The sequence below is a fragment of the Megascapheus bottae genome, chromosome 3 (genome assembly GCF_031878675.1).
Source record: "Megascapheus bottae isolate mThoBot1 chromosome 3, mThoBot2.hap1, whole genome shotgun sequence".
Classification (NCBI taxonomy): domain Eukaryota; kingdom Metazoa; phylum Chordata; class Mammalia; order Rodentia; family Geomyidae; genus Megascapheus; species Megascapheus bottae.
In genome coordinates, this window is record NC_143511.1 from 26,876,733 (window position 1) to 26,894,495 (window position 17,763).

The following is a 17,763-nucleotide window of genomic DNA, read 5'->3' on the forward strand; positions in this document are numbered from 1 at the left end:
CAGGCTTATCACTCTCTGGTTCAGGTTATCTGAACTCTTGCTTTCTTCTTGTCTGCACTCATCTTTATCCCATCTCCACCACCCCATCTCAGTCAGTTCTCTAGTCTCTGTGATTTAGAAAAGAAAGAAGAGGACAAAGTTCCCTAGGGGGGCAATGGGGAGTCAAAAAGTCGAGTTAAATACACATCTGGTTGAAAGTTATACTCTCACATATCTTTATACCTTTGGGAAAGTCCAGGTACTAGAACTGAAATAACTTTGCTACCAGAACTGTGAAGGAAGAACTGAGCCCAGGACTCCTGGCCTCATCTTTGTGAGGTTGTCTTCCCAGGACCACCTTAGTTTGAGCATCAAAGTTCATTACTGAACAATAGCACAGAATTTTTGAGGGAGCAGAAGGCATCAAGTCATGATTTGGGGACTGGGGAGAGGCAGAGGACCTTACGACACTCTACATCTTGAGTTCCAAGGAAACCAAGGGCCCCAGAGGAAGATCATTTTTCTCAGGGCTGCGGGGTGGGGTGTCTGAGACCAGAGCTCAGGTGCCTGGACACTGCATTGGATTGAAAGCCAGCAAATGATCACGTTCATGTCTCTGAGAGTGTGTGGCACAGGGTTAAAGTGCTGTGTCTCTGTGCTACACACCTTCATTCTGGCAATGCCATTCCAACAGTGAGCTAAGAGCACTCGTTAATGTTTCCTATATAATGTGTTTTTATATTAACATTCCACTTATGTGCTGTCGTTTTTCATTTCCCTTCTATACTTTCCCTCTAAAAACTTTTAATAGTTTCCTTTATCCCCCCCCTTCTCAAAACAGGAGCATTTTATGGAACTGTATGGAAGAGATTCTCACATTCTCTGAGATTTCCAGATGAGAATGATAATATATGAAGAAGGGAGCAGTGTAGGCTAATGTATATCAAAATGCAAAACCTGAGAGCTGGGACTATTAAGTTAACCTGAATATTTGTATCTTCATTGTTTAAACTTGGGGGTGTAATGCCAGAATACCTATTGAAGCTGATTTCAAGGTAAACCATAACAGGAACTAAGCAATTTCCTTTTATTCACTAAAATATAAAGGGGTGTTATTACTTCGCTACATACATGAAAGGACAGTATAACTTGCAGAACCCCTGAGTTGACGTCAGCTTCCTAAATTTAAGATGCTTATTGAACACGTGTGTGTTTATGTGAGAGAGGGTGGAAGGCCAAAAAAAAAAAGTCATTTCCGCTTGCTTTGTTAATTTCAAAGAATAAATAATAACATTTGGCTCTCCAGAGTAATTCTCCCTCAACACTCCCCTGTTGTTTTATGGACTACTTATACTAGGTTTTCTTAGAGCCTATCTTGGAATTCCTGCTTTTAATCACCATGAAGTAACCGTTTGTTGCTTCCTGTTTTCGCTTTCTTTTATTGATTAGAATGGCCTGTTTGCTTCTCATTAAAGATTCTTTATGCAAGTACTCCTCAAACACTGATACTCTGTAGTTCTCATTTACAAAATCAGTTGACTCGTTTCATAGCTTGAACCTTAAAATTCTGCCTTCAGTTTACTCCTGTGTGTGTGTGTGTGTGTGGGTGTGTGTGTTTGTTTGTTTGAACACTTTACTGGCTGCAGGTTGGAGGTTCTGGGCGCACAGGCATGAAGAAGATGAAATCTCCACCTTCATGGTTCTTGTATCCTGGAGATTTAGGAAGAAATGAGAACAGGTGCAAGGGATGGAACTAATGTGGGCATTTCGTACTTCCCTCTCATCTCTTCTAGCAGCTCTGGAGACCAGGCTGCTTGCTATAAGTGAATTCCACCTCTGCCATTAAGTGGCAGGTCAGCAAATCACTCAAGGGATCTCAGTCTGTATTGTGTGAGATTGGCAGGAAAAAGTTGCATTGGACAGGGAAGTTCTGTTTGATGGTTTTGCTCTTTTTTTTTTAAGTGACACCATCAAATGCTAACAAATGTTTTATTTTGGTGTTGACAGAGAAGTATAGATGTATGCCTCCAAGGTAACACCAGGATATAGAGCAATTGCTATTGCTGGTGATAGCTGTCTTGGACTCATTGGTCCTAGAATTTGGAAAACATTTTACCTAATAGCTAAGATGCAATTGTACCCACTCCATGAGGCCCTTCTCCATGAGGTTTCCAGGAAGTATGGGTGATGGGATATTGTTCTGCAAAATTCAAAGATCATATTGTCCACATCTAGTCCCTGATCCTATTATCATAGACCACGTCCCCCATGGATTCTTGACCAGAGTGAAGGATGAGGAAAGAAAAAAAAAAAAAAAAGAGGGGCCTGGAGTTTGGCCTAGTGGTAGAGTGCTTGCTTAGCATGCACGAAGACCGGGGTTCGATTCCTTGGTACCACATTCATAGAAAAAAGCCAGAAATGGTGCTGAGACTCAAGTGGTAGAGGCCTGTCCTTGAGAAAGTCCAAGGACAGTGCTCAGACCCTGAGCTCAAGCCTAAGACTGGCAAAAAAAAAAAAAAAAAAAAAGATTAGTCTTAACTGCGCATGTGTTCTCTGACTCAGTTATTGATCTGGCAGGAGGAGTCCATCTTTCACTGTCTCTTCACTTCAGGTTCAGCAGAGGTGGTAGGGAGATAAGACGAAAGTACACGTGACTTGGTGTACCAGGCACACAGCCTGGCTCATTAGATATCTTACTGGACTTAACTCTCAGAAAAGGAAACGTCAAGCATCTTGAGTGGTGATTGCCTGTACGCGTATCCTTGATTCCCATAGCTTCTGCTTTTTTCCATAATTGGGATTTTTCTTTCTTTCTCAATTCATGAAATTGTATTGTTCCCATTTAATGATCTGAAATTGTCTGTGGATATTTGAATGCCTGTTGGCTTATAAAAGTGGGTCTTGGTTGGATACTTTTTTTTTTTTCCGCCAGTTTTGGGCTTGAGCCCAGGACCTGAACACTGTCCTTGGACTTTGTCAAGGCTAGAGCTCTACCACTTGAGCCTCAGCACCATTTTTGGCTTTTTTCTAGGTATGTGGTATAGAGGAATCGAACCCGGGTCTTCGTGCATGCTAGGCAAGCACTCTACCACTCGGCCAAACTCCCAGCCTTTGGTTGGATACCTTTTAAGTGGCCTTCTATTCTAGAGGCTTGGGGGTACGGTGAAGGGCTGATGGCTTACAAAGTGCCCATGCCAGTACATTATGGAGAGCATCTGTTGTCTTCAGTAGTAAATTTCAAACTTGTTTAGATTCTGCTTATGTGTTAAATTTCAGTTTCTCAAGTGTGTCTTTTTTGTATCGTTAGATAATTTATATCTTTCTGGGGAATCATTTAGAGTACGCTTTTTCTTTTTTCAAACAAGTGTTCTTTATAAAGACTGAAGTATGAGGATATACATCAAACTTACTCAACATCTGGACTAGACAGGGCAGTTCTGTTTGATGTTTGTTACAGAAATGGCACCGTCAAACGTTAACAACTGTTTTATTTGGATCTTAACATCATATTTAAAACATTTTTGTCTTTCAGTTTTCCAACTTAGTGTCACTCTGCTGACTGGCAGAGATAGGAGAAGTTGATGTCCACGCCTACAGACCCAGCTGCAATGCCCCACCCAGGGCCCTCTCCAGGGCCCGGGCCTTCCCCTGGACCAATTCTGGGACCTAGTCCAGGACCAGGACCATCCCCAGGTTCTGTCCACAGCATGATGGGCCCAAGCCCTGGGCCTCCCAGTGTCTCACATCCCATGCCGGCAATAGGCTCTGCGGACTTCCCACAGGAAGGCATGCATCAACTGCATAAGGTAAGACTGCCCCCCTCCCCCCAATCGTCCACATGTCTCTCTTCTCTGCTCTGGTTAAAAGGAGAATCAAGCTATACTTTTGTCTTTGTTTTATGTTATTGAAAACACACATTCTGAGATACTTCCCTTATTACAGGTTAGATGTTGGCTTTTTAAAAATACTAAGACTGGGGGAGGAATTTGGCCTAGTGGTAGATTGCTTGCCTAGCATGCACGAAGACCCGGGTTTGATTTCTCGGTACCACATACATAGCAAAAAGCTGGAAGTGGTGCTGAGGCTCAAGTGGTAGAGCTCTAGATTTGAGAAAGTCCAAGGACAGTGCTCAGACCCTGAGTTCAAACCCAGGACTGGCAAAAATAAATAAGCAAATAAATAAAAAATACTAAGACCAAGCTGGCAGTGTGGCCGAATGATAGAGTGCTTGCTTAGCATGCAAAAGCCCTGGGTTCAATTCCCCAGTACCACATACACAGAATAAGCCAGAAGTGATATTGTGGCTCAAGTGGCAGAGCACTAGCTTTAAGAAAACTTAAGGACGGTGCCCAATCCTGAGTTCTAGCCCCAGGACTGACCAAAAAAGAAAAAAAGATACTAAGACCATGCAATTCTGACAGGTTCTATAATTTGTGGACTGAAGGTATTTTGGCTTGGTGAATGGGTATATTAGTGAATGAATCTCTTCTTTTCTCATGTCAAACATCCTGCGTCCATAAATGAACATATTTTCTTCCCTGAAAAGGTGAAGTTTATTTAAATTATTTAAATTAAATATTAGGATCCCACTGTCCCCACTCTACCCTGCAACCCTTGTTTAAACCTGTCTTTAACTTGTTAGATATCTAGAGAAATAAAGGTGCTTATTTCCTATACCATATTTTTGGACCATATTGCTGTCGTGAAATCATTAAGTTGTGTGTTCATTTAGAAGCTGTATTCTAGATCTGATCGGTCACTTGTAAACTTTTGTCCAAATGACTTACAGAATTTCAGAATGGCTTGAGGATGCTTCATCTTCCAAAGGAAAGAGAAAATGTGAAGGAAATATTTAGCTCATCTCCCTTGGTTCTTTAAGCACTCAGAGTATGTAAGTGAGGATTGAAATTGTGTTCTGTTTAATAATTGGGCAGTTATACTGATGATTACTTTTTCTAACATGTTTTGTTATCTCATATCTTTACTGTACTTTCTCATCTTCTCTACTTTCCAAGACACTCCCTTTTGTGTGGCATTGTTCTCAGTGAACTTTTCAGTGTTCACCATTCTGCTTTCCCTCCCCTGAAACTCCTCAGAGAGTAACTTTTTTGAGGACTTGGTGAAGTTGAAAGGGCTCACACCTGCTGGCCAGATGCCCTCACTCTTTTAACATTTTTGTTTTCTAGGTCACTATGCTTCTTGTCTTGCTCCTCCTCCTTCTTTCTGAGCTTCAGCATCTTGTTTTTCAGCATCACTGGAAAGAAATAAACAAGTGGCCTAAATACATCTGCCGTGTTGCTTTGATTTCCTCTCTATTATTACTATTTAACAGACTCAGTGTCACTCTTTATACCAGATTCTTCCCATTTTTCTTCTAAGTATCTTCTTTATGGCAAATTTTCCCTCTTTTCAAGTGCGTGCTTTTGACTCTGCAGAAATTATCTTCCTTTTCTCCAAAACTGCAAACACTCATACTTTCTTGCTTGAAGTCATTTGGTTTCTATAAACTCCTGGAAATATTTCTTTCAGGCTGTTTTTGAAAATTGCTATTACAGTTTGAAGAGGAATAGACTTTTCCTTTCGCAAACACATGCTCCATTGCCCAATTCTGGATTAAATTAACGGCAGTTCAATTGCTATTTATTGTGTGTCTGTCAAGTACTGAGCCTCCAGTTCTGAGTTCAGTTCCCATGTTTGTTATTTATTTCCAAATTGTGCCTTTAACCTCTTTTAGTCTTTCCTCTCTCAGGAACATTGCTCTTTTTCATGCTCCGTGTTCATTTCCCACCCCCATTTGCTTTTCTGCCCTGTCCGTTCCTCTGCTCCCACTTGCCAGGACACTTTCTAGTTTCAACTTTTCTGACTTGCCATAGTTCCTACCTCTGAAATGAAGGAAAAATAACACATGTGCGTGTGCATGTGCGAACACACACACACACACACACACACACACACACACACACGTGCATGCAACCATCATATGCATTTCAAATATTCTTCCTTCAAACTTCAGACTAACTCCAATATTTGACAGGTTTCAAGAATACTTAGAAGGATATGGAAGGATAACTTATACTTATCTACCCTCTGAACAGGACTTCATATGATTTGACAGGTTCAGACATGACCAAAGGAAAAAAAAATAAACACTTTCTAAAGCTTTAACTTTTCATTGTAGATGGTTTTTACTGATCCTGTTGATATCACCTTATTTTAATATCTTGCTCCAGCATAGGAGATGTAAAATTAAATGACTATGAGATGGGTAATGAATGATTGTATCACACCTCTGAAGACTCTGGGGCAAGGATGTTAAATCTCCAGACAGAAGTGCCGTAGCTTCACAAGGTGAATAACAGATGTCTTTTAACTGTTTCAGCCCATCGATGGGATACATGACAAAGGGATTGTGGAAGATATCCACTGTGGATCCATGAAAGGCACTGGCATGCGACCCCCTCACCCTGGAATGGGCCCTCCACAGAGCCCAATGGATCAGCATAGCCAAGGTTTGTGCCTGATGTAGGACTTTTTCCTATGGGCATTTTCCATGATGACTTCCAAAGAATGTGTTTCAAGAAGACTGACTCCAGTTTTTGTCTCCAATAGAAACACCCTTGTCCTCATAACTGTAGTATTTGTGTAAGCAATTTTTATTTCCAACATCCTAGTAATTCTACTAACCAGTGTATGTACCTGCTTCAGGTACTTTGTCCCAGATCCTATGGATGTGTTTTTTTGTACGTACTCCTCAATTTATAGATGAGGAAGCTTAGACAATTTACTGTGTTTCTCTTAACTTTCCATAGCCAGCGAGTGATTGGGATGTAGTCAGAGCTCCCTGCCAACAACAGGGTGAATATGAAGATTAAATGAGCCACCTGAGTCACTTGAGCTACACACTTTTACACATGGTGTCTAAACAGCCTTTTCTGGCAGTGACATGATCTGTCATTGCCATGGATAGCTTGGTTTGTCACCTAGGGCTGCCAGAGCAAATGACCACAAACTGAATGGCATGAAATAAATTTATTTTCTCATAGTTGTCAGGGGCGAGAAGTTCAGAATCGAGGTGTCACCAAAGTCCTGCTGTCTCCAAAGACTTCAGAGAAGAACCTTTCCTTCTTTTTTCTTGGCCTCGGGGGCTTGGTTGTCAGTGATCATTGGCATTTCTGGGCTTACAGATGAATCACTCCAGTCTGGGCCCCCATTGTCACATAACTTTTTTCTTGTTCTTTTTTTTTTTTAATACTGCATGTGTTTTTGTGTGCAGAGTCCTCTCTTTTATAAGGTTATTGTTGCTTGGATTAGAATAACTCCTAATACAGTGTGATTTCATTTTAATTTTATTACATTTGCATAGATTCTTTTCCCAAATAAGGCCACAATTCACAGGTGCACACAGCAGCTTTTTTGGTGAGGGGCATATTTCAGTCCACAACATTGGATAAATCCACATATGTTGTATTTCTTTTCGAGTCATCTTTTTGGCCATCATTGTTGGAGGCAGGAGATGCTTCAAATTTCAGTGTTGTTGTGTGGTCATCTTAACATGCAAGTGGCATGTGTTAATTTAGCATTAATTGACTATGACACATGCATATTCCAATGTGAAGTATAGGGGTTATATACTGCTCTGTGTCATCACATGTGAGCTTTTCCTCCATTCAGAATCAGATATACTAGAGGAGACTTTTGGCTACGAGAACGAAAAGAAAGGTACTCACAGTAACTTTCCTTTTTTGAAGTAGAAATCAATCTTGGAGGTGACTATCAGAATGCCTTCCCACTAATATTTGAACAGGCTTTGAACATCCCAGATGCTGATCTGAATTGTCACAGGTGACTCATAAAATTTTGCCCACATCAGGAAAGTAATCTGAAGGATTGTGGTTTTCCACAGTATAAGAATTAAAAATTGAATCATTCAATGCTGAGAATGAGTGAAAGTGGTGCTTCTAAGTTTATCATTTAAATTCCAAGGGGCCAGGTGTGCTCATGGAGTTAATGTAGATCTTGTTTTTTTAATACATATCAGATATGGATGAAGTATTTATAGTGATTGTTAAAGCCAGGTGCTTGCTGTTTCTATTTCTGGCATGGGACCACTTCCTAGAATGACACAGTAGAAAACCCCTCAAGTAAGCATCTCTAGCACACAAATGATCAGGGCAAGCAATTCTACCATTGTGTCTTTTAAAACTTTTCTAGTCACTTGGCTCTGCTCTTCAATTTAAGAATAGTGGAATCTTAAACACTTGGCATAAAGTCTAGTACATGACTAGATATGCATGTAATAAGTTTTGTTCCGTCATGTATAGAAATACACCTGGGTATTCACAAGTCAACAATTTTAAATAGATCTAAATTTTCAGAGAACTTTGATAAGTTTTACTTTGAAATGCAAGGGGTCTGCATTTAGTGGATTCAGAATGCATGTGTAATATAATTCTCTAGAATAGCACATTGCAGACCAAGAAGTAAGTTATTTAAAGATACATTTTTAAAAATAGATAAATATTGATATAATGCAGTCTTATTCTACATAATGATCTGAAAAGAACTTAGACTTAGTAATAGAGTGTGTCCTTAAATGCTGATTATAGATAGCCATTTCTAGGTAGATAGATAAGAAGTGTTGTACTGACAAGAAGGCTGCCAGGTTTTTAACTGTCTAGAAACTTAGTAGATTACTTAAGGATTGAAGCAAAACCATTTCCTTCAGTGAATGTTGAATTGTATACCTTATAGTTCTAACAATAACACTGTTAATTTTTAGTGTATTAGATAGAAGTGTGTGTAGAGAAAACTCCCATAAAACTGCACTTAAGAGTTTGAGATCACCAGCATATGGCTCATGACTGTAATGCTAGGTACTCATGAGGCTGAGTTCTGAGGATCGTGGTTCAAAGCCAGCCCAGGCATTAAAGAACATGAGACTCTTATCTCCAGTTAATCACTAGAAAACGGGAAGTGGGGCTGTGGCTCCAGGGGTAGAGCAGTAGCCCTGAGCTGAAGAGCTCAGGGACAGTGCCCACGCCCAGAGTTCAAGCCCCATGACCCACCCCCCCCCCAAAAAAAAGTTTGTGTGAAATGGGGACAAAAGCATGAGAAAGGGGGTATCAATGTGTGTGAAGTAATGCACCTTCTATTTGGCGAATATAATTAATTCTATTAATTACAAATAAAAGTTTGAGATCAGCTGGGTGTGGTGTGGCTCTACTCAAGAAGCTGAGATTTGAGGATTGAGGTTCAAAACCAGCGGTAGGGCGGTAGCCTAGAGCTAAAGAGCTCAAGGACAACATGCAGACCCAGAGTTTAAGCCCCACGACTGACAAAACAAAAAAAAAGTTGGAGGTCATCGGGCTCAGAGTTTGTCTAGTGGTAGAGTGCTTGCCTAGCGTGCACAAAGACCCACATTCAATTCTTGGTACCACATACATTTTAAAAAAAAATCTGCAAGTGGTGCTGTGGCTCAAGTGGTAGAGCTCTAGCCTTGAGAAAGCCCAAAGACAGTGGTCAGGCCCTGAGTTCAAGCCCTAGTACTGCCAAAAAAAAAGAAAAAGGAAAAGTTTGAGATCATCATTATTAGAAGGGAAATTCCTACTTCTCTCCCAGAAAAAGGTGAAGCTGGGGAGATGATGACCCTTAAAGATCAGGGAAAGAAAATGGCTTCTTCTTGAATATTTTTAGATGAGCAAAGCAAACACGATTTCAGAAAGATTAGAATCTACATCAACATTATTATCCTTAGGCAAATGTATATTCACTCTGAGGTAATTTCTTCACTCTGTTTCCCCACTCAGGATAATTACCAAAGAACGTTATGTTGTTGCATCATGTAGGTACTGTTTTTCCATGAGTCGTAAGAAATGCTAATCATGTAGAAAAAAAATCACTCTCTGCAGCTGAGAGACACTGTCACATCTGATTCCCCACTGTGACAGGATGATTCTATAACATCCTCTGAGAATTTTAGGAAAGAGTTTCTTCCCACCCAAATTTAAGGCAAAAAATTTCTATATAGAGGGGCCTGGAGTTTGGCCTAGTGGTAGAGTGCTTGCATGAAGACCCAGGTTCAATTCCTTGGTACCATATACATAGAAAAAGCTGGAAGTGGTGCTGTGACTCAAGTGGTGGAGCTCTAGCCTCCCAAGGACAGTACTCAGGCCCTGAGTTCAGTCTCCAGGACTGGCAAAAAAAAAAAAAAAAATTCTATAATGATTAATTTCGGAACCTGTTTCCTCCCCCCCCCCCCCTTCAGTCATGGGGCTTGAACTAGGCCTGGGCACTGTCTTTGAGCTCTTCTGCTCAAGGCTACCACTCTACCCTTGAGCCAACCCCACTTCCCATTTTCTGGGGGTTAATAGGAGATAAGAGTCTCAGGTCCCGGGCTGGCTCTGAACCTTGATCCTCAGATCTCAGCCTCCTGAGTAGCTAGGATTACATGCATGAGCCACTATGCCCAGGTGTTTTTTTTTTTATTGTAATTTATTGTCTGGATAATGGATAGTGGAGTTACAGTTACATTTGTCAGGTAGTGGATACATTACTTCTCAAACCTTCACATTTCCTTCTTGTTAAATTTGAGACAAGGTAGATTGTTTTTCTTTCGTTCCTTCTTTTTTTTTTGCATTGGTTTTTGCAGTGTTCGTGATATTTGTTGGCTTTGCATCACTACAAAATATAGCATTAGGTACTTCGTTCAAGGTGTACGTTACTGAAATCGTCTTCCCTTTGCAACACTGTCCTGTCATTGTCCCAACATCATAGTAAAGCTATTTTCTTGGTAGTTTAAAAGGGTGACTTAATAATGAGTATTCCACAGCTGAGTTTAAGCTTGTTTGCCTAATATTTCATCTGTTATAGCAAGCATCCTGTGACTTGTCATGAATGAGCTTATAATTGACCATCTTAGAGAAATAATAAAGACTCAACAGGAGACACATGACACACTTGTGACTTCCCGGGTTTTCTTCTATTATGAAAATGTTAATTTCTGTGGTGGAAAGTTTTTTCGCCTTTGTAGTAGACTTTAGGGTTATCCAAAATAAATATAATGAACAGCTATCAATACAACCAGTGAACTGGATGGAAGCTTCATTGACAAGGGGAAAAATGAAAGAAGTTAAGACTTATTTATATCCATTAAATATTTAGTGTTTATAAATAACAAGTTGAAATTTCCTGCTAGTACTTCAGGCTGATTTCAGGAGGAGTTCTTTGGCTAACATAACCAACAAACTGGAACTCAATCATGACATTGTTTTTGTGCTCTTTCATGGAGGACTGATTTGGAGAAATGAATGAGACTTAATAGTTTTTCCATTTCTCTCCAGGGTTGAGAGTCTTTTTAACTGGAATTCTGCTTCTTACCAATTGATAGCACAGGGATTGATTTTTTATCTTAGGGGATCATGTTAAATGGAAGACGATTTAACATTTGCAATGTTACAATTAACTGTCATGCTGCTTGGAGGAAATAATCCTTATACTCTTTATCTTCTCTAGTCTCAGTGATGATGTGTCTCCAGCAAGTAGAGCATATGTCTCCGAGCCTCTGTGGCTGTGCATTGATGTTTAGAGCTCTTACACGCAAACTCGACATATCTTCAAAAATAGAGCACTTATAAACAGTAATTTCAGTAACTTTTATGAAAACTATAATTTTCATACATGTTCATTAAATGGCAAAGACCTTTTATCTGTATATGTAATATTCTGTTTGGGGAAAGACTATTAAAATTGGCAGTGTTTTGGTTTGCTGTAGTCATTTTGTTCCCTCCTTCATTGAGATATCCCTCCTTCAATATTCAACCATGTTTTTTCTGTGAGAATCGTTTGATCAGGCTATGCACACCATATTCTGAAATAATTTCATTGACATCTTTATGTCTTTGCTTCCCCAAGGAAGATACTCTTAAGTTTCTTCCACTTAAGGTTTATTTTAACCCAAACCTTCACTTTTATATTAGTTCCAAAGTGGTATGCATGGAGCTTTTAAAATTCAGTGTGTGTGTGTGTGTGTGTGTGTGTGTGTGTGTGTGTGTGTGTGTGTGTGTACTGGCGTTGGGGTGTGGGGCTTTAACTCTGCCTGGGTGCCATCCCTGAGCTTTTTCAAAATTGAAGATAAGAGCCTCATGGACTTTCCTGCCTGGGCTGGCTATGAACCATGATCAGTAGATTTGAGCTTCCTCAGTAGCTAGGATTACAGGCATGAGCCATTCATGCCAGCTGAAATTCTTAACTCATTTCTATGTAACAAAATGTGTATTCGATTTTGGATAAATGTCATGCATTGCAAACAGATCTTAATTTAAATCTTGGAGCTGCTGATAGGTTACTGGTATGATTTTGAGTAAGTCATTCTGGACCTCAGTTTCCTCGCTTTACAAAGTAGGACTAGCAGTACATATTCTTTAGGGCTATGTGACGATCCGTGTGGCAATACATGCATGTTCTCCCCTTTGCCCTCTTGGGTATTATTTCTGTAACTTCACTTACCTGATTTCCACTGACCATTGTTGGCATCCACCTGTTAAGTCCTGCTCTACTCACAACAGAGCAGTTCTCAGGAGCTCAGTTATCCCCTGAGCATCAGTGGTGATAACTGGCAAGTTAAGCACCAGTGACTGGTGAGCTTTTACATATGGTTAATTTTCAGGATCCATGGTAGTAGCTAGTTTGAAAATTTATTGACAGCTTTCTTTCCCTAGAGCCCCTTTTCACACCTTACCAGGGTTCCTGCACTTCCCAGATAAATCACTTCACTCAATTCTTACATCAGACTACTTGTAGAGAAAATTGAGCTGAAATAGTGCCTAGTGCCTAAAGCTCTATAGACCCTCCATAATTGAAAATGTATTCACAACTTACATACAAGTATGCAAAATAATATTTGTGCTCCCCATCAGACATTCTTTATTTTCTACTGAGATATTAGATGCCTTCAGGCTTTACTATCTAGATTGGAGCTATTCTGAATGTATACTCCCATCCTTTGATGCCTTCTACTAAGAGTTTGCCTTCTGGTGAACCAGTTGCTACTGATTGCTTGAAAAATGGCTACTGAAGAGACAAATTGTTGTGAAGTTAAAATACTGAATTTCAAAGACACATTGTGGGAAAAAAAATAGGAAGAAAAACTAGCTCACTGATCATTTTTGCATTTTGAAATGTGAATGTTTCAGATATGTTAGCTTCAGTAAGTTGTTATTTGAACTTAATTTCGCCTGTTTCCTTTACTGTGTTAATCTGGCTAGCAGGAAACTTCAAATTATGGCTACAGACCATATATGATACATGTTGAATTGTGCGTCGTTATACAAAATTTAAATTGTTACCATGTAAGGTTGTAGAGAATTATCTCAGTGATTAGGACGAGCTGTCTTTCAGGGTCATTCAGAACAGTCTCTGATCCGCCTGTATTTTGTTGTAGGTTATATGTCACCACATCCGTCTCCATTGGGAGCCCCAGAACATGTCTCCAGCCCTATATCTGGAGGAGGCCCAACTCCACCCCAGATGCCACCGAGCCAGCCAGGGCCTCTCATCCCTGGTGATCTGCAGGCAATGAACCAGACCAACAGAGGCCCCTCGCCTTTCAGTCCTGTCCAGCTGCATCAGCTTCGAGCTCAGATTTTAGCTTACAAAATGTTGGCCCGGGGCCAGCCCCTCCCTGAAACACTGCAGCTTGCAGTCCAGGGGAAAAGGACGTTGCCTGGCATGCAGCAGCAACAACAGCAGCAGCCACAGCAGCAGCAGCCACAGCAGCAGCAGCCACAGCAGTCACAGCAGCCGCAGCAGCAACAACAACAACAAGCACCCCAGCCATCGCAGCAGCCACCGGCCCTTGTTAGCTACAACAGACCATCTGGTAGGTTAATATGCAGCCAAATGAATAACACCATAGCCCTGTCCAGTTTGGATATGAAAGCCTGCTCACACACAGCAGTGCTGGGCTGGTATAATAAGCCCAAGACTGACACAGCCCTTTGTTAAACCTCTATTTTATTGTTCCTCTTAGATTGGCCAAGATTTGTAGCCCGATTGTTTACTTTTTAGTGTCTCCTACAAGCTGCGGCCCTAAGGGAAATACACACACACACACACACACACACACACACACACACACACTCACCTATATTTTACATTCTCTTTCAAGAGGCCCAAGGTTAAAAGCCTATACCCTAGTGGAGGAACCCTGGATCTAGTATATTCCATCTGTAAAATTTTCCTCCTTGAGTTGGCCCCTATCTAGACATCTTACGTATATTGATTTCTTCCCCTTTTCCTTGTAAAAGCATTTAAAGAGACCCTCAAGAAGCATATATATATATATATGTATATATTGTCATATAATTATCTAGTAAAAAATCAGAAATAAAGGAAAACAGAAAGATGAAAAAAATAACAAGGTCAGGATTATATAGTTGCCATTAAAGCCTTCATAGCCTCTATGGCTAAGCTTTAAAGATAGCTTGAGTTTCCTGATGGAACTAACAAGGAGACGGAGTCACATACCTTAATTCTCACAAGAATTGCTTACCCATTTCTCAGTGAATACAAAGCCGTTTCTGGTATGAGAATATGAAGTAGATTTCCCAGGAGGAAATATTCTTTAAATTACAGTCATTCCTCTGTATCTGAGGAGGATTGGATCTAAGACCCTTAGTGGATAGCACCGGCCATGAGGCTCAAGTCCTTTATATAAAATGTGATGCAGTGTTTGCATAAAACCTATGTACATCCTCCAGTGTACCTTAAATCATCTCTACATTGCATAATAATATAATATTCAGTATGGTGGTTGTTATACTGTATAGTTTAGAGAATAAGAACTACAAAGAGAAGTGTGTATGTGTTCAGGACAAATGCCATTTTGTTCTCCTGAATATTTTCTGTCTGGGATTGATTGATGTCATAGATGTAGAAGACTGATTGTACTAGTATGATCATCTCCATTGTTATTATTATTGTAAGAGTCTTTCTGCGATAGAAAAACATCAGTAACATTTGCACATTATAGAGTAGTAGAATCTACATAACCCATTTCTTAGACTCACTGGGACAAAATCAGAAGGTTCTGGGATAAAGTTTCTTGCATAATCATATGCATCAGCAGAGATGATATAATCTAGATAGTTCTGGCTGATTCTGATAAAGGAATTCTACAAGGGATTGGGAAGTGATGGGTTTTTCTTGTAGTTTATTTCCTCCTGGACAGGTTTTTGTTCTTAATAAAATCTGATAAAAGGTCTGGTGGAAGCTTTGGACTGTGGGAAATCAGATCCTCTCTAGATATTGGTACCTATGAATGCTGTATACTCATCTGGTCAAGTTTCCACATGCTAGCTACTGAGAACAGTTGTAAGATTGGTGGGAACTTGGACAATGGGAAATAATTCAGATTGGTATTTATTTCAATTTTAAAATATTCTTTAGCTGGGTGTTTCTATTTGGTTCAGCTCCAAGAGTTTAGCTGCTATCTGAAATATGAGCTCTTCTCATCAATTGTCAACTGCAGCATTATGAATGAGAGTACACACCCATAACTGGCAGCTCTTGGAGGACCTGTTTCAAACCCAACAAAACAATAAAAGAATGTGTATTTGTAAGACACAAATAGGGAGTTGGGGAATAGTTCATCAATAGAGTATTTGTCTAGTAGGCTCAAGGCTTTGGGTTTAATTCTTTAGCAAATGAAGGGAAAGGAAAAAGAAACAAGGGAAAAGTGAGTATCTGAGCCTATTTGAGATACTTTAAAAATATATAGCAAACTGGATGGATTTAAAAACTGGGTGGATTGAGAAGTCCCAGCTCAAAGGGCTGGCATATTTGGTGTCTTGTGAGTGGCTTTCCGACTCATTGCTGAAACCTCCTTGCTGTATCCTCACACAGCAGAGGGAAAGCGGAAGCTTACCGGGCACTGATCCTGTTCATGGCAGATCTTCCCTCGTGGCCTAATTGCTCCCCAGTACTATCCACTTGGGAACGTAGGATTTCAACATAGGAATTGTGAGAATACCATGGTCCACAAACATTCAATCTATGGCAGTAGGCTTTTAAATAGCATAAAAACATAATTTTGTACTCAGAATTCCGTGTGGCCATTTGGTAAATATAAGATCAAATAGGACCAAATATCAGGACTGAGATGTAAATATCACCTTGAATGGTCAAGAAGTTTTAAAGCAATAACACTGATGGCTCACACCTGTAATCCTAGCTATTCAGGAGACTGAGATCATGGTTCAGAGCTAACCTGGGCAGGGACATTCAGAAGACTCTTACCACCAAAAAAACCCCCAAAAAACAAAAAAAAAAAAAACCCAGAAATGGAGCTGTGGCTCAAAGTGGTAGAATGCTAGCCTGAGCAAAAGAGCTCAGGGACAGCGCCCAGGCTCTGAGTTCAAGTCTTACAACAACAACAACAAATACAGCTAAATAGAAAGAAAGATGTGTGCCTTTAGAGCCACTGAATGTCTATTGGCTCATCCTTGCTCCACCTAAGTAAATGCTTTGCCCATGTCACACATCAGCAGTCTTGACTGTAGGGGGAATGCTCTTGTCCCTTTCCTTACATGGGCTCCTTCCAGGCTCAAATTCCTAAGTCAAGGGAAAGGACTAGTTTCAAGATATGAGTACCAGAATTCAAGCTTTATTCTCCTGCGTGTGAAGAGCAGAGTGTAGTATCTCAACCTCTTGAGTAAAGCCTTTTTTACTCTGACCCAGTTAGTGTCAACACAGTTCGTTATCTTTGTCTCCCATATCTTGCTGTAAGAATAGTGCTAAGGAAAAGGGTTTTGAAGCAGAAGCCTACTGGTCACCATCAGACGGCTAAAGACTTTATGTGGACAAAGGAGCAAAGTCTGAACCTCTCATAAGATAGTGGTCTGGGGCCTTGACAGGCACAATCCCCTGTACATGTAGATGGTTTGGGGCCATCATCTTATTTCGGCCTGCATAGGCATTAGTGTTAGTAAAATTGACTTTCTCAGCACAAGATTCTCCCATGCTGTTTAATAGGACCCTGAATCCCTGATCTGAGAAACCTTTTAATCCTAAGATAATGGGTCTGAATGTAGTAGTCAAATTGGAAAGATATGTTATTTGGACATATATGCATAGCAGAATTTTATGTGCTAAAGGACCCAGTTTGTATATGTATCTTTCACATCAAAAGAGAAAGTTCTTTTTCATTACCCATCTGTAAAATTTTTATCTTCCCTTTATCTGATCTTTGTCTTCAGAAAAACTTACTTTTATGACCCACTGCTCAGGTCTTTTATTTCCCAGCACTCCTTTAGAAATGAAAATATTTGGGCAGGTTGAATTATATGGCAGACTAGATAAGGTGGCTGTGAACTAAGGAGGAAAAGATCTCTTTCATATACAAGATCCAGTGTGCCCTTTGATAGCTCAGAGCAGACGACTGTAGAAGACCTGTGATAGGGATCAAATACAAGATCCACTCCTGCTACTGTGAGGATAGCCACAGGTTAGAGAACTTGTCAGCAAATCTTATTTCCTATGGAGACGGCTAACTTTATTCGACAAATGCAAGTTGCGTTATTTTTTTTGGGGGGGGGTAGGGGCGGTTTAGGTTGGCATTTAGGACAAGCCAAAATAAGGCAAGTGTTCCTTATAGTTTATATTAAACTTTGTTTTTAAATCTTCTATTTGAAACTAGTATAAATGTCCTACTAATCTTGTTTATTTATACCCCATTAATCTTTCAAGGGAACATAGATTTTAGGGTGTCTGTTTACCTGATGGTAGCTG

General features: G+C 40.2%; 1 protein-coding gene across 4 annotated transcripts in view; it reads left to right on the forward strand.

Moving 5' to 3' along the window:
• Smarca2 (SWI/SNF related BAF chromatin remodeling complex subunit ATPase 2) overlaps positions 1-17,763 on the forward strand; it is a 173,749-nt gene that overhangs the window by 11,762 nt on the left and 144,224 nt on the right. For all 4 annotated transcript variants that reach the window (XM_090329694.1, XM_090329697.1, XM_090329696.1 and 1 more), the window contains exons 2-4: positions 3,512-3,785; positions 6,359-6,488; positions 13,418-13,855. In XM_090329694.1, the coding sequence (XP_090185820.1) occupies positions 3,561-3,785; positions 6,359-6,488; positions 13,418-13,855 (793 nt within the window). In that variant the 5' untranslated portion in view covers positions 3,512-3,560. The remainder of the gene's footprint in view (positions 1-3,511; positions 3,786-6,358; positions 6,489-13,417; positions 13,856-17,763) is intronic.